Source organism: Sinocyclocheilus anshuiensis, unplaced genomic scaffold (assembly GCF_001515605.1).
Source record: "Sinocyclocheilus anshuiensis isolate Anshui unplaced genomic scaffold, SAMN03320099.WGS_v1.1 scaffold1406, whole genome shotgun sequence".
Lineage (NCBI taxonomy): Eukaryota > Metazoa > Chordata > Actinopteri > Cypriniformes > Cyprinidae > Sinocyclocheilus > Sinocyclocheilus anshuiensis.
This window is the reverse complement of record NW_015557146.1, coordinates 241,842-263,516: the sequence shown is the minus strand read 5'-3', so window position 1 is coordinate 263,516 and position 21,675 is coordinate 241,842. Positions and strand designations below refer to the sequence as shown.

At 41.0% G+C, this 21,675-nt stretch overlaps 1 protein-coding gene across 30 annotated transcripts in view; it reads right to left on the bottom strand.

Annotated features, from left to right (window-relative positions):
- The window catches only part of ptprsa (protein tyrosine phosphatase receptor type Sa), a 237,753-nt gene that overhangs the window by 47,924 nt on the left and 168,154 nt on the right, over positions 1-21,675 (bottom strand). For 15 of the 30 annotated variants that reach the window (XM_016473225.1, XM_016473226.1, XM_016473224.1 and 12 more), the window contains 11 exons: positions 20,654-20,790; positions 20,416-20,560; positions 14,513-14,827; positions 11,329-11,522; positions 10,006-10,032; positions 7,996-8,113; positions 3,024-3,617; positions 2,032-2,126; positions 1,682-1,935; positions 767-854; positions 214-354 (listed from right to left, as the gene is read on the bottom strand). In XM_016473225.1, coding sequence (XP_016328711.1) covers positions 214-354; positions 767-854; positions 1,682-1,935; positions 2,032-2,126; positions 3,024-3,617; positions 7,996-8,113; positions 10,006-10,032; positions 11,329-11,522; positions 14,513-14,827; positions 20,416-20,560; positions 20,654-20,790 — 2,108 coding nt within the window. Of the gene's footprint in view, positions 1-126; positions 355-766; positions 855-1,681; positions 1,936-2,031; positions 2,127-3,023; positions 3,618-7,995; positions 8,114-10,005; positions 10,033-11,328; positions 11,523-14,512; positions 14,828-20,415; positions 20,561-20,653; positions 20,791-21,675 lie in introns of all 30 variants that reach the window. The other 15 variants (XM_016473228.1, XM_016473231.1, XM_016473241.1 and 12 more) reach the window with 5 other exon arrangements.

The window sequence follows — 21,675 nt, the reverse complement described above, 5'->3', positions numbered from 1 at the left end:
GTCTGGAGCTGTCACTGGATCCGTGTAGGGGCTGGACGCAAACGTTTTCTGCACAAAAGCAAAAAAAGGTTATAGCTATCTGCATTCGCCACTTTGCACGAGTCTTAAAACTTAAATTTCACTCACCCCTCCGGTGGTGTTGAGCTCAGCAAGGATAAAGAACACATATTCCTGCCCGGGGTCCAGAGGCCTGTTTTCAAAGCTGCTGTACACCATCTGGTTGCCCAGGGTGAAGGACGGCGGCATGGATGAGGGCTTGAAGCTGGCAGCAATGTAGGGCTGCTTCCCGTCCACCTGCTTGAGCTGACGGGTGGTTCGAGCGTGACGTTGACCGAGTCTTCTGTCGCCCAACAGCTGTGGGAGAAAAAGACTGCTTGAGGAGAACTGAAACCAGCATCTAAAACACAACATATTCTGGTTGATTCTTCTGGGAACACAACTATCAAACAATTAGCAGCTGATGCTAAATAAAATGGGTTATTTACTCAAAAAGACAAACAAACAAAAACCAATCATTTTGAAGTCAAATAATACATAAACAGAATACAGGCACCCATTCGCCATTCACAGTTCAAGGTCAAGCGGCCAAGCATGGCAGTTTGTCAGCGGGTAAGGATGAAAGCTGTGTAATTGTCCCCTCTCCCTGACAAACCCCTCAGGAACATTCCCACAATGCTCCTGCGAGAACACTTTCCATGGCTTTGGCTCCACTGTGTCTGTGACACAAGGACAAAGACTTGAGAAAATAAGCTGCGAGTATGTTCACCTCTTCTAGGTCCAATTCATCTGGGCTCTTGATGTGTCGGATTGGACCTCTTCCCTTCTTCAGAGGAACCACCACAACATAGACCGCCCTGCAAGAGGTCAAGATGGTGCACAAAACCATTTCAAAAATTGCTAGTCAAAGAATTGTACAGAAAAATAACTACCTATCCACTAAATGTGATTATTTTTCCATGTTCCATAAAACTGGGAACATCTAGCTAAACGATTTTCCACAAAACCTGAAAAATTCCCTACACAAGTATGCGAACGCAGAAGTTTCAAGCTAAGCAAGTTTGATGTTGCTTTTCGAAACACAAACACAAAACGCAGTTCTTAAGTATGTGCTGCATTATCAGTATGGCCACAAGGGGCACTATAGAAGACAACAGAGCAAACTGTCTTCTACTGTGAGTTTTTTTGTCATTACTCCAAAACCGACACTTTTTTTATAAGATTTATTTTTGGCATTCTTGCCTTTATTATGATAGGATAGATCAGAGCTGACAGGAAGTGGAAGTGAAGATGGACTTCGAACTCAGGACGCCAATAGTGCAACAGCGCTCTATGTCTGTATGCTGCCCACAAGGCTACCTTTTTAAGATTTATTTTAGGTGTTTTATGCCTTTATTTCGATAGGATAAGGGAAAGGTCCGGAAATTGGGACACCTGAAGCACAACGGCGCTACATGTCAGCACGCTGCCCATGAGGCTATTGGCGCTGACAACATCAACACTTTTAAAGAACCCCATATTTCCAATTTGCTTGCGTCTGCGTTCACATGCTTGCATAGAATGCATTTCTGACCTAGAAGAGCATTTGGTTTTCCTTACTTGATCAACTCTTTGGATTCCATCTGCATTCACATGCTTGTGTAGAATGCGTTTCTGGCTTAGAACGGCATTTGGTTTTCCTCACTTTATCAACTCTTTGGATTCCAGCGGTGGGAAGACAATGGTCAGCGTGCTGGCCGGCTCTCTTTTCAGGTCCAACTCTGGCTTTCGGACCAGAATAGGTGGCGCCGTTCGTGCGATGAGCTTGTGTTTGGGTCCACCGTCACTGCTCTCCTGGCAGGTGATCCTGAACTCGTAGGTGCTGTTGGGTCGCAAGTTGGTGATGAGAGCTTTGGTCATCCTAGCGTCAATGTCAACCTTCTGCCGGTTGTACTCGATCTGTGGACCAATGTGTATCGATAAATGGTTCAAAAACAGATCCTGGCAATAAGATTGATATTGAATGAACAAAACAGGATTCATTAGCTCGCTTACCATGCAGCGGTACGGGAAGCGGCTATCGGAAAACTTCCATGTCAGCAGTACCGTGGTTTTGGTGGCCAGCTTCACGGTGAAGTTCTTAGGAACATCTGTCCAGAGGTGAACGGAGGAAAGACACTTTAGAAATTGAAAAAGCACAACAAGACTGAAGGGAAAGAAGGCTGACAGAGTGTTCGATGCTTGCGAACAGTTTTCCCCCAAAGGAGAGGGGCTTTGGTCCCTCTGAGTGAGCGGTGTGTGGCATTAGCTGTGAGGGGGAGGGGGGAGGCGCTCAGTTGGGACAAACAGCACGCTAGACTAGACTAGTGAACACAGAACCACAGGATCGCACAGTACTCTGCCTGCCCTGGCCCGGCAGTGCCGCCCCAACAAGAACATTTGGCAAGCAGCTCCCATAATCCCCCCTGAACGATTCCAGAATAGCTGCACCCACATTATGTTTGAGTAACCCACTGTTGCGTGCTCTCGAATTTGGATAGGCACTGCCGTGGCAGAAAGCCCGACAGGAATGAGGACAATCCCCAAACACAGTTGTCATGCCCACACTTGTTAGCAGTGCATCATGGGACGCCATGCTACAAACCTTCCCAGTGTGGGAGTGGGGGGGTGAGTACAGAAAAGAGGAACCGTTAAACCAAACAACGAAAAATGCAGAAGAAAACACAAACATAGTAAACAAATGTGCCTGATTCGACTTCAGATCTGGGATCTGACGTGGCTCTCGCCTACCTTGGAATACTAGGGGAGTTTTGTGATTGGATGAGTGAATGTGCTGGGCGTGTCTGACAAATCGGCACTTACCTCACAAAAATCGATGCTCCTCCCCTTTCAAAACTGACTGACTTTAACTTACTGACTTATTTTACCTTGTTGTGGGGGAGGGTGTTAGTGAGGTATGTGGCTCCCAGAGAACTTTATATAATCGGGTGTAGGTGCTTGCATTGTAGAGGTTTGTCCCTTGAGGCGGGGAAATGAGCAACCCATACCTGCTTCGTAGGCCACTGTTTGATACTGGATCGATGGGCTGTAGGGCCCTGGACCTACACTGGTGTGCGCTCGAATTTTCACATCGTACACTGCGTTGTGCCTCAGGCTGTTGAGGGTGTAGCTGTTCTCACTTGCCGGCAGACGCAGTTCCTTGGGTCTGCCAACCGTTCCGGCCTCTTGATAAGCCAGTGTGTATTCTGTTATAGCGCCGTTGCGCTCCGCTAGCACCGGAGGCAACCAGGCAAATTGGAGCGAGCAGCAGGTAATGTTAGACCCTTCGATTATTTGTGGATACCCTCGAGGAACCTCCTCTGGGACTTTTAGTTCTCGGGTAGCCTCTTCACCAAATCCCGATCTAGACTTGGCGGACACTTTGAAGACATACGTGGCCCCTCGGTGGATATTGCTAATGGAATATTCCAGCTCCTGAGGGCCGAACTCCAGCGTGGCCAGGGGGCTCACATCCTTTCGGCCGATCTGAAGCCGATAGCCTTGCACCTCGAGACCCGGAGCGACGAAATCTGGGGGTTGCCAGCGCACTAATGCGGTAGTCTCTGAGTTTTGGTTGACAGAGAGAAAGGGAGGCCCCGGCACTGCAGAGAGAGAAAGAGGGACATTACATTCAATTGAAATGAACCGTATCTCACTTAAGTCTGTTGTATCGTAACTAGGTGTATTTTCATCCTGGTACTCCCTACTAAAGAAAAGCCATCCAAAATGACTTTAAATGGATTTATTACAAACCCAGTTCCTGTAAAGTACCATTATATAAGCATGTACATTTTGTACAAACTATCATAAAGGCACTAACAGCACATATACTCCTTACTCCAAATGTTACCCAGAGAGTCTGCGAGTCAGAACAACCTGTATTGAAAAAGCTATTAATTTTTAAGTGACTAGATGGTTGTTGAACAGATCACTGGATGAGAGATGGTGGGTTAACAGCTGTATGATAGAGAAGGAGAGCATGAGAACAGACAGGAGGACGAATGACTCCAGGAAAAAAAATAAGTGCTGATGAAGGTGACGGCGAAAAGGCGCAATCTGCTGCAGTGAGAGGACAACGAGGGTCAGAGACTCCATGATTGTGGCCCGCTTCCCCTCGCCAATGGCACTCCAGTCCACTCCACTGGACGACACACAATCCTCTCCACAGGACCACAGACACGTTTCCCATTAGGCCTTGCATTAACGGCCACTGTTGACCCACAGCCACTGATTAAGATAGGATTGCGTTTCACACTCACGCCCTCCCCCTTCCATACTTCCCTTTCTCTCTCTGTCCTTCTCATCTCCAGTGGAGGAGACGCCGTTACAAAAAAGAGGAACAAAATAAAATAACCTTCAGCTAACATGCAATTAACCTGCCGACAGGACTTACAGGGAGTTATATTAAGCGTATAAAGCACGACTGCCAGCTGACATGACTTAGCCCTGAGAAAACTGCAGCGCTGCATTCTGGGCCGAACTGATACCAAATATACAAAAGACAAGGGCAAAACCAACCAAATATGTCTGAATATAACGGTCCGACTAAATTTCCTCAGCACAGGATAACAAAAAGTTAAATGTAATTAACATTCTTTAATTTTTCTACAATACACAAGAATTTAATCATAGTAACATTCCACAAATGAACATGTTTGTAGTGATTTTACTATGGTAAAGGGCACATGGGCATCAAGCAAAGTTGTTGCTTTTATAAAATTTTAGCAACAGCAGAAACAGACACAACTGTTCAATATATAATAAAGTTAAATCTTCTACTAAGTGCTCAGCTATCTGTTTACAGTTTTCAGGAAATGTACCAATTTGGTGCACCAATAAAGATTTCAAAGACAGCTGATCTAATCTAATTCTAGAGCTGGAACTATACGTTTCATAAAAATAAACAAAATCAATTTATGAGCACCATAATGCCAGTTTGTAATCCCATAATCCAAAAACCTCAATCTACAGAAAGTTCAACTCCATGCCACAGTATCCTGGCATCAGACGATATTAGACAAGAAGCTCCAGAGACCAACCGAGGAGCTTCACTCTCCACAATCAGGACTGGAGCAAGTGGCCCTAAGTGGACCAAATACTTGAAGAGAATAACCACAGTGCCGGGAGGATTGTGAGTCATCCAGACTCTCTGTTCCCTGAGCCGTGGCGGCAGTCCAAGCGGACACTCGTGAAGAACACCTCCAGCCCCTGCATTAGCATGCAATCTGCTCATCTCCCACAAGGATGAAAGGAGACAGGAGGAAATTAAAAAAAGGAAGGCTCGCACTTGATCGGAATCTGGCCTACCGACGCCTAAACTTAAAGATGTGACGGTTTGTGTTTAAAGCACGTGGAATCGCGAATGATAAGGCGCATTAGCAAAGGGTTTGACAGCATGCACATCAACCAGTCCATCGGCTCTGAAACAAGAACAGAATCAATCATTCCTGTGTCATTCCTCCTGGACAACAGGCAGCATCAATTAGATCGATAGAAGGACATCTGCTTTGAGATCAAGGCGCAGGAAACCGATAACGTAGCTCTTTGAACGCAGCATTAATAATGTTTGTCAACGTTGTGACGTGTGCTTAAACATAATACAAAAAACACCAGAAATGGCGGAAATTGACATTTTTGTGCATTTGAACGGGTGCTATTTTTGGATCATTGACATATATATTTATATGTCAATTATCCAGCGCAGGAAACCGATAACGTAGCTCTTTGAACGCAGCATTAATAATGTTTGTCAACGTTGTGACGTGTGCTTAAACATAATACAAAAAACACCAGAAATGGCGGAAATTGACTTTTTTTTGTGCATTTGAACGGGTGCTATTTTTGGATCATTGACATATATTTATATGTCAATTATCCAATTTATATTAATATTTTAAATTAGTTTTTATTTTAATCTTTTTTATTTTAATTCATATTGTTAATAATTCTGTCATTTTTCTTAAATTAGTCATGCTATAAATATATAGTTTCTATTCATTTTAATTGTATTATTTTAGTAATATTAGTATATTTTTTAATGATTTGAATTCATGCTAATAACCCTGAATATTTTAAATTATTTTTTTTTAGCGGTTTTCCAATTTAATTTTAGTTGTAGTTTTTGCCATTTTTTGTTTACATTTATAGTTTTTATTAATTTATATCTTAGTTGTGTTATTTTAGTGCTTAAACAAAAATGAGAAATGTTGCCTTGGCACCTAGCTGAAATTAAATATATGGTTTTTATTTAATTTCATTTCAGTTGATGTTTTATTTTATATTTTATTTAACGATAGCAATCCTGATTTTCACCACTAAAATATTACTGCTCACTCCAGCGCACATTATTTTGTTGTATGCAACTGGAATGACATCTTGGCATGTTCGTAGAGCCTGACTGACGGGCTTCACGCTGCCGAGTCTCCGTTCTGAAGTGTATCGCCGACATGCAGAATGGCAGCTCGGGGACGGCCGGCTCTCTCAGATGACAGGCGGCCTTGTGGAAGGTTCGGGGTTTGAAAGGGGTGGGTCGGCCCTTATCAATACAATAAGGCAGGGGCTTAAGTTGTCTGACAGCATTATGTAGCAGAAATGAGGCATGAAAGTGCCCCGGAGTGGCTCCTCTGAGCCCCATTGGTCAAGCTTCCCCTCTGTTCTGGCACATGAAAGAGCACGGTGCCACTTCTTTAAGTAGGGCTGAGTCTGCCCTTGTTTATTTATTTATTTATTTTGTCTGCTGTAAGCATTTCACCACACTTTGGGAGGCGGGAAGCGCAGGGACATCCTTCCTTTGACTGCGCCACATCACTGTGTGAGTGAGAGGGAGAGAGACAGGCATTCAGAATGACATGCATATATGGCGCCGCTGTCACACTTGACATCTGCAATCGGCACACCTGTCTCGTCAGCGTCTGGAGTTTGAGAGCTAACTGCAGAGGAAAACCGACTACGCATATGTGGCTAGCTAATATATCTTATTAGCATTATTCATATACTATACTGCTCAAAAGGTACTTCAAAATATATCATGCTATTAGCATGATGGTAGTGTCCAAAATTCAGTCAAACCCCCACTGTTCTTACACTATGGATGCATATTTTCAAAATGGACTAGTTAGTGGGCTGTCAGGTGAAAATCTTACCATCAGCAAGGATTAGCACTATTTTAACTTAACTTAAGGCATCTTAAAAGAAAAAGCTCATGGCGTCAGATGCATAAAAAACAATGAGAAGCAACGCAAAAGCCAAAACATGATCGTCTACATGTGTACAGAGATAGAATACTAGCATGATGGTAGTGTCCAAAACTCACTAGCATGGTATTCACTTTTCTGGTACGTTTAGGCAAGGCCAACCTGATCATTCTTACACTAGGGATGTATAAAACGACATATTTTCAAAAGAGACCAGTTAGATAGATGGCTTGTAGAAGAAGTGAATAATCAGACAGGATTAGTGCCATTTTTACTCAATGTTGTACCTTAAAATAAAACACTCATGGCATCAGACACATAAAAAACAAAAAAAAAAAAAAAAAATCTAACAGCTAAAACATGTTTGTCTGCATGTGTACAGAGAAAAAGTACTTATAAAAATGGCATTAACATTGCATGGAAATAGTGATTCACTTCCCTGTACAATTAGGCTAACACAGCAAGCTAATTTACTAATCTGTGGTTAACTAGTCCATCATTCTGACCCACTAATGCCTTACTCAAACTTCAGCCCTCTACATCAGTTCACATTTTCTGAAAACGAAACTTTGTTGCAGTAGCAGGCCATGTGTGGCTAACCGCTAATGCACAATCCCAGCTATACGTTCCCTTATAGCTTTTATGTACTCCAGACACACTATATAGGCCATGTTTGTTTTTTCTTATTCGATTGAAGTCCCTTAAGGTTCATTTTGCTCCTGTAGCTCATAACACCTGGCCTGCGGTGCTCTGGAGCTCAGCTAATGATAACGTCATTATTACCGACCTGCTCCTTTAGTCACCACCAGCTTGGGTTTGCTGCGGGCTCCGTCTCCTTTGGTGGTGTAGGCTGCCACGGTGATGGAGTACGTGGTGTCAGGCTGCAGGCCCCCGATGACCATCTCCTGTGGTTAATGGACACAAAGAGGGAAGTTAGCACTATGTTAGGGAACTGAATTTTTTAAAGACTTTACTACATGTCACCTGCACAGGCCTGGCGTCAGTTTCCTCTCTTTTCAATGCCACAGCCTGCAATCTGTACTCTGCTGTCTTTTTAAAAAGTATATTAACCTAGCAACTTGTCACATTAATACCGAATGTATGACTGATATTAACACCTCTAATATTATCAAATTAAATAAAAATTATATATATATATATATATATATATATATTAAATAAATTAAATATATTATTTATTGATATAAGTATATCAATGAATAATATATAATTCTCTTTCTCTCTCTCTCTCTCTATATACATATTCAGAAGTGCACCTCATTTCTACAGCAGTGTGGATCATTATTATTGGCATTTAGCATGTCATCCAGCATGACCAGGTTATAGATTACAATTCCTGCTCATCTACGACACATGTCTGTGAATTAATTCAACAGAGAGCCTGAGCAAACAGACTGTCAGAATAATGAATTTCTCTCCAGGTCGGCCGGTAAGCTGTGAGCACACACGCCCTTCTGACGGCCTCCTATTTTCCAATATTTCACGTGAAAGCGAGTGAACTTTGATCAGTGCGCATGACGGAGAGGAAATTAATGCAATGCGCTTGCAGAGAAAAAAGCAACTGTGGGTCCTGCAGCTTACAGAGAATTGCGCTTCACATCAAACCAGTTCAAGATATTCATGCAATTTTTGGGTTACACAAATTATCTATTTATAAAAATAAATATCACCAATGTATATCTCATTTCTTCAAAAGGTTGCTTGAATTTTGCACAAAATAAGCTTCGTTTTTGTTTGCACTTTACTTAATGCACAACATCACAGCACAAAACACTCTTTCATGCCAGGCATAAAGGAACCCTGATGTTACATCATTCCCCCCTGTGCACCATTAATATTTTTCTATTGCCGTCTCACACACACACACACACACACACACACACACACACACAATGGACGTGAGGTTGCATTAGTTTTCTCTCTCTGACAAAAATCAGCTCATTATAAAAATCTTGCAACACCAAAAATGGTTTACATGACACTTTATCTTCAATGCATCAATCTATATGCATCAATATGCAAGAAAAATATATTTTTTGAGATATTTTAATGACCCCGGTTTATGCCTCTCATAGACCCATTCAATTGTCTCATTTCTCACTTTTTCTAAATTTAGAGGTCAGTTACAAAAATATTTCTTCCCTGATGAGACTCTGAACCACTTGGACTTGAAAGGAACATGTTTTTCTTCCAATCTACCAATTTGTACAAAGCCAAAAATCAAAGTTCCTGAGATATCATGCCCTAAACTTGGCTTTCTGGATATCTGAGCTTTACAAAATGAAAATCTACATGAAATATTTACACACCTCAGTTCATTATAAAAATCTTGCAATGCAATGCAAAAAAAGGTTTACATGAGACTTGAACTTCAACATCCATGCATAAATCTGTGTATCAATCCACTCAGTTTTCTAGAATGTTTTCACATTTACCAAGTTTAGAGGCCAGTTTAGAAAATATTTCTACCAGGATGACTCTCTGAACCACTAAGACTTGAAGGGAACACATTTTTCTACCAATCTACCAATTTGCACAAAGCTAGCAATCCAAGTTCCTGAGATATCATACCCTGAACATGGCTTCTCAAGACATTTATGCCTATTAAAAAATGCTAGAATCTACATGATCTACAGTGTTTATGACATTTCCCCAATAAAACCAGCATTTGAATTTCTGCCTATAAACATGTTCAATGACTGAGATACAAAGCGGGTCTGATGTAACATCACAGGTTCTCACATCACACCGAACACTCGCCGACAGCCATACTCACATATTCAGCTGTGTCGTCCATTTCCCACTAACATCCCCCACCCGGGAGGAGAAAGAGGGAGCGCGGTTTGAAAGAGAGGAAAAAGACAGACAGAAAGAAAGAGAGGAAAGCGTAAGACGAAACAAGGTAAAAGTGCCAAGGAAATGGAAGAACGGCAGAGTGTTTTAAAGTAGGTCAGTGTGGATTAGGGTGAAAAAAATCATGAAGATTGAAGACGAGGCAGGAAATTGAGTGGCCGCTGCTATCTGAGCATGTCATTCCTGCAGATTTTTCTTCACCATTTCATTTAGTAAGAGTATAAAAAGGCTGTTTTGGAATTTAATATCAGATCACAACAGCTATTCTTCTGAAAAATGCTCCAAGTCTTATGCGATGCAAAATTAATTTGATTAGTTTTGGGATAACTCACCTCAACCCCAAAAATGTACTTTTATTCAAAATGTTCACATGAATATTTTATTATTTTATCATTACATAAATGTTTGTGATATTTAAACAGACTAAAACAAATAATAAAAAAAAAAAATCACCTTTTGTACAGAATAAACATAGAATCAATATTATTGTATCGTGACCCAGATATCGATGTAATATCAACCGATTACTACGCAGCTGACAACTGTAAATGATACTGTCATAAACATAAGCGGGATAAATTCAAAAGCTTTAGTCACGGTTTGTTCAAAGCTGTAATATTTGCAGCTGTGAGGAGAATAAGGCACATGGTATCTGTAATTTCACTGTTTTCATGACAGAAGCTTGTATTATAATTTTAGGTTGCAGCCAGAGGCGCTTGCTTGCTTTTTCTTCTTTTTTTCTTTCTTTTTCTGCCGCTTCTGCTTTTAAATCAAGTCTGAATTGTGATCGCAGTGCTCAAGTGCCTCATGTTTTTGTGGAGCTCTCGGGGCGCTCAATACGGCTGACATAATCAGCTTTTGTTGACTTTATCTATGACACTAGAGCCTTAGAGGTTAAACTTATTAGAGGTTTGACTAAACCGTGCAATTCTAATGGCTGATAAGATATTTTGGACTGCTTGTGGAAAGCATTCTAGAGGCTATAAAAGAACTTCACAGATTAAATTGTTTATAAAAGGATTTTCATACATTTGTTGCAGTGGCCATGAGTGTGTTCTTGTGTACTTGCAAGATATTGGGTCGCATTTGCTGCAACAGTATCCTAAAAATAGACATTAACCAATTGTCTGCGCACCCTTGATGACGTCAGTTAAAAAGAAAATTGGAAAGAAAAACAATAAACAACAACCTTTTTGTTTCAGAAAATGTTAATATTCAGCACAGCGGCATTGTTGCGTTAACATACCTGTGCATCGGCGAGCATGACGTCCTTGATGAGGGGCAGGCCACGGGATTCGCCGTTCTCGACACGGACGTAGTGCACCTGGTATCCACGGATCTGCCCGTGCTGTTTCCCTGGCAATAGGGAGCGCCACATTACCTTGATGGCGGTGGAGTTCAGCACCTCAACCTCCACACGCCGAGGGGGGGCCCCGGGCACTGCAATGGGAAAAGATGACATGCTATGAGGTATTGAGATTACCATATTATCATTAAAACTAAATTTTTAAAAACATTATGGTGGCTTTTGCCTGTGCAAAACTCACCAATATGATGCTAAGGTGTTGCTTTGTGCTACTTGAGTTACTTACCTAATTTTTGTTCATATTACTAACTCTTAGTTTGAGCAATGGTAGTAGTGATAATTGCCTTAGCATTTTCATCATGAATGGGACATAAGAAGTCAATTAAAGCTTATGTTTTACAATCAAAACACATTGATTAGTATCTTTAGTTTTTAATGAGCAAAATTAAAACCCACTCGTCTAGAAATGTTTCACTTTTTACCAATTTTAGGGGTCAGTTTTAAAAATATTTTTATCCTGATGAGACTCTGAACCACTTGGACTTGAAGGGAACACATTTTTCTACCAATTCACCAATTTATACATAGCTAGCAATCATCACACCTAAGATATTACACCTAAACATGACTTTCCATATGTTTTTTGGGCTTTAAAAAAACAAAATTGTTAAAATTTGCATTAAATATTTTACACACCTCGGTTCATTATAAAAATCTCGCAACACAATAAAAGTGTTTATATGAGACTTGAACTTCAACATGAATGCTTATATCAATGTGTGTTCATCCATTTTCTTTGTGACTTACTTTGTGATTACCACTCAATCATCTAGAATTTTTTCACTATTTATCAAATTTGAAGGTCAGTTACAAAAATATTTCAACCCTGATGAGACTCTGAACCACATGGACTTGACGAAAACTAATTTTTCTACCAATCTACCAATTTATGCATAGCTAGAAGTCATAGTTCCTGAGATATCATATCCTAAACATGACTTTCCAGATGTTTTTTAGCTATTAAAAACATGAAAATTTTAGGATCTACATGAAATATGTTACAGACCTCAGTTTCAGTCCCATATAAACAAAATCTTCTCTAATTACATCTGATTCGGCAAGGACAGACTCTCTGTGTGATCTAAAAATAGTGCAATGTACCAATTATTACTGAGCACCTTAAGACCGTACGATACGCCATCTCTGTATGGCTGAAAAGAAAATAAGCTCCTGCGTCTCAGCTAGTACATACATTCAATTATGTGAAAACCAGGCTACTGATTAAGCGCCCATCTTCAGGGACATTTAATCAACTGTAATATCACACCCCCATATACCCGAGCAACCATTTCATCCCCTTCCATTTCACTATCTTTCTTATCTGATCACTGATCAATTTGCGAGTCTGCCGTCTGCAGTCTTTTACCTGCGAGCTAATGAAAATCCTTTTATACGAGGCCTTGATGTTTAATACCTCCGGTCATTCAGTACTGCTGTAAGGAGGAGACCGATTTCCTGGATGGTCAATAAAAGACGCCATAAGGGGATGTACTGTATATTGGGGCCTGACTATTCCGTATTAGATGCTATAACAGTACAAGTCTCCAAAGATGTGACTGTCGTAATGCATCGCTACTCAAATAACTCCATGTTTTAGGTTGGTCAAACGAGATTTCCCAGCGGAGGTCTTGGGGTAGCGTTCCCTCTCTCCCGACCCGCCTACAGTGGTTGACCGGCCCGTCAAAACTATCCATCCTAGGGCGGCCCAAAGCGCCAGTGAAAGGCTGTGCTTCGTATTGATTACTAGCTTGTATCTTGAACTAGCGCTGTCAGTCATGGAGAAAGACTGCTGTCACCGGGGAACGTCCGACACAATTTCTTACTCTAGCTGGATTTATTTCAGTGCTCATAAGCTGTCCGAGTGCTTTACAAAGAGAAGTGATGGATGAAAATGATGCTAAGTCAATGTTTCCTCTATCACGTAATGCTAGTCAATAGATCTTGTCCTGAAAAGAGTAAGCTGTCTACACGGACGTATAATCAACATTTCTCTCGCCTCATCCACCATCTTGGATTTATTTTCTCACTAAACTTGGCCAGAGACCATATAAGGTCACTGGAAAATGAATGGGGGAAATTATAAGACCAAATATGGTGGCTGTGGGAAAGTAGGTACAGCCTTTTAGTTAAAAGAGCCAATTGCGTTAGACCAAACTGAAAAACAGTTTTTTTTTAGCTTGAAATCAGGTGAAGTCCGCTTGAAATCACTAAGAACAGATCCATTACAACTAATGATATAAAATGTTAAACATTTAAAACATGTAAAACAAGATCAATGTACTTGAGAATCAACACTGTGAACTATAATACAAGTGTATTTTGTCAAAATTATTTTTCAAAGTTGTAAATAAAGATTACTGGAATACACTTTACAAACATACTATTTCAGTCTTTAAACTGCTAGATTTTGCTGTATTTGGCTGAGCAGTGGTTTGGGTGGCTCGCCAATTTCTCCAATACATAAAATAAGTAAGCTTGACCAGAGTTCTTGTGAGGAGAAGAATTTACTGAAGGTAGCAGTGTAGCAGCTCTTCAACAGTGATGTTAGCTTGTCGGTCTTCAAAAAATCTTAACCCTTGTAAGAATCTCAGCTTCTCCCAAAGTTCTGTCTGTGAGACAAATAATAGATACTGTTAGGACCTTCTGTAGGAGTTCTGAGGAGTGCTGTTCCTTTGTTATTCTAATTGTACAGACCATTATGTTCACACCTTTACAGACTGTTTCTCTTGATTGCATCTGAGGCACAATCACAATGTAAATGCATCTGATTAAAGATACATATAATCTTTCATTGCTTCAAAATTTCATGTTTAATTCAATGTGTTACTGGCCATTTATTTGTAATTAATTGTAAAATTTACTAGCAATTTCTGAGTGACAATTTTTTTCCAGTGTAGATTTAAAAAAAAAAAAAACTTATTTCAGGTTAAAAAAGGTAATTAGATTCAATCTATGAAAACAAATATTGGTATCTTATACAGTGTTGTTTCTCAATTAAATTTTTCTTCTAGCAAACTTTGATATTTCAGCTAGAAAACAAGTCAAAAGACTCATTTTAAATTACCGTCCTCGTCTGTGCGGCACAGTAGCGGCTCGCTCTCGGGGCCCGGACCCACGCTGGTGGAGGCAGCCACGGTGACTCGGTACAAGGTCCATTTCTCCAGCCGCTGCAGCTGGATCTGATTGGAGCTGGGGGGCACCGCTGGCTCCTTCACGGGCTCCGTGTTGACCTCAGCCCCGGCCCCCACCACCGCGTAGCGCACTATGTACCCGGCCAGTGCCCCGTTCTGGCTCTCGGCCGGCGGAGGGCGCCAACTTACCAGCAGGGTGGTGGAGCTGGAGCCGGAGCACTTAATGTCTTGAGGGGGGGCGGAGGGCTCTGCTCAGGTTTGGGAAAGGGGGAGAGGAGGGGGTGGAAAACAAAAAACGAAAAGATGGGAAAGAGAAAAAGAAAATGATAAAAGGGAAAAAACAACTGAAAAAAACAAGCAGAGACATACTGAAACAAGAAAAAAAAACTAGGAAAACAACGCAAAGGGCAAATGCAAACAGAAGAGCTTGGTTTTGAAGGGGTCAGGGTGTTTGGCATGCATGCATAAATATGAAGCATGAAGGTTTAACTTTGGCTTGATTTCCGTGTCACAGATCTAGAAGTAACACCACATATGTTGGGCATAAGATACAGCAGTTTATTCAACTATAACCGACTGTATGCGAGCCAAAGATTTAGCCCATCTTTCACAGTAAATACCCTGGGCTCTCAGGATATTTTTCCACCATGAGGGGAAAATAGATCACATTATTTGCATTTGAATGAAGGCCATTCATTGCAGTATTTCGAGTTTTTTTTTTGTTGGGTACTTTCCCTCGCACATATCAGAAATTACAACGTCTGTGCTGTTCTAAATCAATACAAAAGTCTCGTTTGAAATACACAGAGTCTCTGCTTATTAAATGCTTGCACATATGAATGCATTATAAAGTTTAAAGCGACGAACATTTATCTCCATTGCAAAATCAAGCATTAAAAGTTACTCTGTCGCGCTGATCCCTGAAGCCATAAGTAACACAAATGAATGAGTGGGAAACGGACAGACAGGGATAAAACATATTTGTGACTGAAATTCAAATGGATGAGCACCATCGTTGGAAAGCAAAACAAAATCATTCAAAACGGATTACAGGTAAATGAGGAAAACTCTCTGCGAAATAATGGCTGGAAAGAAAATGTTAGGACCAAAATGTCAACTCAGAAAAATCATGGAAAGCCACCAAGCTTCGAACAGAAAGTAAGACCACTGAAAACAGCAAAAACCAAAACAAAAGCAAAAAACACAAAGTATTTTCCTGTACATTATACGTACCTGACATCTTCAAACACTAACTTTTAAAGACTTTCTTACCACAAGCACCCGATTCCAGGGCGGCTATGTTTCCCCAGAGTCGGTTGGGTTCGGCCCTCTCCCTCTACTGCCAAGCTCATCCAATACAGCTCAATTCAAACTATTCACGTTAATTTAGCCTAGTCCATTGGTTTAGTCCAATAATGTGAATGTCGGGATGTTTTTTTGGTCGGAGGGAGAGAGCTTTCCCTGTGCTTTCATCAGTCTGCACTATTCACTGTTTACACTAGCCTGAGGGTCCACAAGATCGAGATCAGGGTGCTAGCACCTCGCTTACACCCAGCCATTCATAACCAAGTAATATAACCCACCCCAATTCAACCCATCAGCAGCCCACTTGTGCTTTTGTTTGAGAAATGGTTAACCGATTTGTCCCCTCACCAGCCAGCTTTCATAACAGGTGTCTCACAGTTCAGTGAGCGACATTATTCAGAGCCTTGTTTATTCACCAAATGGGCTTATTGGATTAAAGTTTTATTGGATTTTCATCTTCCGTTTGAAGATATATTCTGAAGATGTACTTCCTCTCTTGAAGAGTATTTGCATTCAGTTCTCGTAAATCGACCTGGTTTGAGTGTGGCAAGAAAGTTTGGTATCTGAGAGTTGCAGAACTACCTGAAGGTTTACTCATGATTCTGGGGATGTATTATACATCAAACGCAACAAAGCCTTGAAGTTCAGCGTTCAAAATGAAATGACTATTAAAAATATTTTTATTTTCTTTATTAAGAAAAACTCAGATTTGTTTGGATAAAAAGGTTGGAATTAGTTTACCAACTTCTATGAGTGTAACAATCAATTGACAAGACTGTGGACCTCCAAATAAAATCACTCTTCAAAACTAAGAGTTGTGCCACAAAATCAAAATTGTAAGATGTTTACTTTCACAATTATTGACTTGATAATCCAGATCCAAATTGTGGTGCTCCTTCAGATAAGCCAAATGAGAGGTGAAAAATAACGGCAGTTAGAGATTTGCTTGGCTGAAAAGATTGGAATTAGTTTGCAAGCTGGACGCAGGCAACTGATTAAACCCATTGGACTTAATCTACTTGTGGACCTCCAAGATGTTCTTGCACTAAACCCAAGACGAAGACTGGTGCAGAAACCCTTGCCCCTAGTTTGTGGACCCTCTATGACCATGCTTGAAACCTTAGCATCACTCAATAGCCATTGACTCTTAAGCGCATTTCCCACTGGCACCCACTTGGTCGAGGCAGGAGTGTCTATCTCCACTAACCCTCGAAAGTTTGGACATATCCTCCAAAGAGTTGGGGGATATGGAGGGTGAGGTGAGTACTCTCTGCTGGACCATTGCAGGGGCTCGTAACTGTGGGCTGACCCACAAACAGTGACCTGATTGGGCGTCAACTGAACAGCACTGTACCAAAAGAAACAAACACAATACACTTTTCTTTCGCGCCTTCATGAGGAAGTCCAGTCTGCCACTTGGTGTAGTTCAAAATATATATATGAAGAGGTAATCCATGTATAATCTGGCTCATTAGTGTTTAAATGTCTTGGGAACTCTTGGTGAAGACAACGGCACTCTTTCCAGCTTGTGCAAAGTTGTAAAGGGATGCGAACCAATTCCGCTGGTGTATATGACAGTTCTGAACCTCAAGGTCACTATACGCCTACATATACGCACTGTCAAGTTGGCTGATTTCTGAAACGTGAGGTGGCAGACTGGGTTTTCCTCTGAACGGCGGTCACTTACCTCACGGGTATCCACACTGTAATGTTTGTTTATGTGTTAGGTAGTGGGGCGTTTGTGTCTAAGCTTGTCGCCTCCCTGACCTTGTTATGGGTAAATCTGCACTACTTTAGTTTATGCTTGAGGGAAGACATCGGCAGATGTAGTGAACCACGTCTCCCGTCTGTGTGAGACCCTGCGGGACAAAGCGGAGTCCCGTAACTCAAGCAAGAAGCCTACGGCCGTTCCGCCGGGATACTTACTCTCACCTTTAGTTTAATGGATTTGCTTTGGCAATGCTATGTGCTGCTGCTGCATATTGAGCTTGTCACAGTAAACTTAACCCTGATAGCAAGAGCAAAAAAAACTACCAAAATGCTGAGCTGTTTCCTCAAGTGTGTTTGAGTAAAACCAAAACAAAATGAAATAAAGTTGACTGAACTGTGTACCGAACAGAAATAAATTAAAACCAGGTGACGTCAAGCCGGAGAAGGTGAGCTTTAGTCTCATGTCAGGAAACAAAGTGAAACAGAAGAGCTAGAAAACAAAAGGGAGGTAGAAAGTGCACCGCATTGTTTCAGAATAATATATATGAAGACAGCAACAGCAGGACAGACATATAGAGATGGAACAGAAGGGGACACACACAGCGTACCACATGCCAGAGGTCAAAGGCTGCATTAACAGAGCGCCCCCCGGGGGTAATGGGAGGAAATACATGCATTCAGTGCTCGCTCTCTCATGCTCAGGTGTAACGTTGTGTGTCAATGCAGCAGGTTCATTGCATCCCAGCACCCACTCAACCAACCCCATCCCACCCATTCTGCACCAACAAGCTGCACAGGTAGAAAGAGAAGATGAGTTAAAATGGTCCACGTCTGCTGCCATGGCTTTCTGGCATCTTCCGCCCACTGTAAGTGTATCCAAGTCTGAAGAATCAAATCTATAAAAGGAACCTCTAAACAAAAGGAGCATCATGAAAACAAAATGCATTAATTTTTTCACAGAAAAAAAAGTTTATCTAGGCAATCTTTCATCAAAATGTAATAAGTTGCTCTGCCTCTGAGGCAACTTTTGCCTTATTTTTCAATTTCAATTTTCCAATCAGTTCCTAATTGAAAAAAGTTGTTCTCCAATATCCCATTTCACTAAGAAACATGCCAGATTACAGAAATAAAATGGGTTTTGAATGCCAGTTCATGTTGAGTTTAAACTTTTTTTTAACCTTTACACTAAAACACATGAAAGCATAAAAAACTAATCTAAGCTCAATTATAGGAATCGTTTTGAAGGTGCACAGAATTTTTTCTTTGTTTATTTTTTCTTGGAAGCTAGCTAGCAGCATGTGGAATTATAGAAATGCCATATTCACAAGTGCATTTGTCACCCATAATTAATTTACTCTGAAACTGAAAGTGTTCTGTGCTCAAAAAAAATAATAATTTTAATCACTCAGAGAAATACAAGTGAAATATCTCTTAGCTTGGTATAAAAGACTGAGACCACAATGAAAATAAAAGTAGATGCATTTTCACTCATGCTCTCAGACTTCTGGACCCCTTTGTTTGTACAAGCTGAACACAAGTAACTGCAATTTTTTATCAGGGCACATGCCAGCTGCAAGGTTCCCCACAAGCACTGATGAATTCATGCACTGAATCATGATGCGACTCAGCGAGGGTGTATTTTTAGGCCGGAGGCTTGAATAATTCAGCCAGTCTCCCAGCGTAAATGCTGACTACCTGCAGGCTCCAGCGGCCACTGACTGCGCTGCTTTCAGTAATACACAGTGAGGGACTAGATGTGGTGGAAAGCCATGGCAGACCCCAGAGTCAATAATATTTTGTGCGCTTCAGTCACATGGGAGGAAAAAAAGTGCATTTGCTGTTGACACATGAAAAAGAAATACGAACACAGAAGAAAGAAGGGAGCGCGCAGGGGAGCCGAACGGCACGCTTGCTGCAGATCAATCAACCCACATTGATTTGTTTGTTTCACATGTAGGAAATCTCTGAAATACATAACTGTGACATAGAGAGAGAGACCCAGATGAAAGAATAACCAAACAAAGAAGAAAAAGAAGTGCGTGTGACACAATCCAAGGGGAGAAGAATCCATTAAACTAAACAACACAGGCCATTTAAAAGTTTGGGCTTTAACATTTAGATGCTCAATCAAAATAAATAGTAATGTTTAAAACATCAAAGTAAGACGGCCTCATTCATGAAACTCAAGCAGAACTAATTGCGCAAATCGCACATACAACCATTCTTACATAAACCGATGCGTTTTCAGTGATTTACATGAGAATGTTTTCACAAACAATTTACACAAAAATTGTTTTGCTCGTTTTTATCGTCTTATTAAAAACAAGTTCTCAACATGCACAGAAAGAAAATATTCAAAAGCTTTGCCAAGTCATTTGGAAATATTCTCATCAAAATAACATCACCTTTGCTACCTGCATGTAGAAAAACTCACTTCTGGCTCAAAGGTGATGCTGTTTTGCGCAATTTAGATGCATAAACAAACACAACACAAAGAACCACTGCCAGAAAACCCAAAGCAGAACACCTGTCATAAACCAGGGACCAGACAAGTGTCCGTTCTTTAACACATATCTGCTGCAGACACAAGCAAACCATTATCATTTACTCGTGACATTTCCGGAGTCGATAAACAATATCCCTGGATTGGGAAACGAGGGTGAAGGTTACAGTGGCCCTTTCAAACAGTGTTGTTGTATCCCGACCCCAACGAAAGCTCAAAATAGCCATTATGGCTTGGCATTTCTCAATCAAAATACAATAGTAGACCCCCCCAAACCCTTCACATTCGGGTCCTTAGGAAAGGAAATGGACTACATACTGGCTTGGGATGTCCTTTGGGATATTTCATTGGTGAAGGCTCCAATGCCTTTGTTGGAGATGGCAGCCAGAGAGAAGTAGTACTCTGTATTTGCACGCAGACCCTCCACCACATAGGAAGAGGTTGGGCCGAATGTTTTCTTTACCTGTTTGGTGGAAAATAATAATGTTACTGCGAATGACATGTGCAACAGTGGTCCTGACAATGTATTTGAGAAGGTTTGTTGTAAAGAAGGCACCTGAGATTCTTGCCCGCCCTCTTTGTAATGTAGTTCGTAACTGATGATTCCCTCTTTTTCAAAGGCCGGTTCCCATGTTAGCTCAATGCTCGTGTCTGACACCTCACCAACCTGGAAGTTGGTCGGCTGTCCAGGGACTACAAATGGAGCCAGTGTTGTCAGTTTAATAGACAAGAAATTTACAACTGTAAATTTAGTGAATGTGGTAGAAAAAAAACCATTTACTGTGGCAACTGAATGATTACCAGGTTAAAGTAGTGTACTTACATTTTTGTAACCCTGAAATTTACAATTGCTCAAATGATCTCGCCAATTCATACCCAATCATTAACCTCATCTTGCTATGTTTTTGACTCAACAACAATAAAAATGGACATTTTCAAAGCTAAAGTAACTTTTCTACATCTTTTCTACACTGTTACCTCACCTAATACTAACAATGGACATTTCCGATTGCGAAACTCACCATGCTACATCGTTAGCTCACCACACACTGACAACAGACATTTGCAAAATTCAATTTGCTATTAGTTTACTCAATATTAGCAACAGACATTTTTCAATTGATAAACTGACTTTGCTACACTGTTATTACCCAGTACTAACAACAGACATTTCCAATTGCGAAACTTAACTTGCTATGTCGTTAGCCCACCAAACACTGAAAACAGACTTTTTAAATCACTAAATTCACTTTGCTACGCAGCTACCTCACCCAAAACTGACAAACAGTGGCGATCCTAGACTTCTGGGGGCCCTATGCAAAACTGTGTCGGGGGGAATGGGGGTGTGTGTGAATGAATGAATGAAACACATTTGTCTGTGTTTCACTCCGTCTCGAATTGCGCTCACGGAAAGCGCTTGAGAAACAGTGTCTCTTTCGCGGCTCGGTACGCTTTCAACTCGTTTTTTTAGTCTCAAGCAAGAGACTGTACGACATTCACGTTACATGATTTGACTGATTTTTACGTAGAAAGGGTGACAGTGCACCGCATTAAAAGAAATTGACATTCATGTTTTCA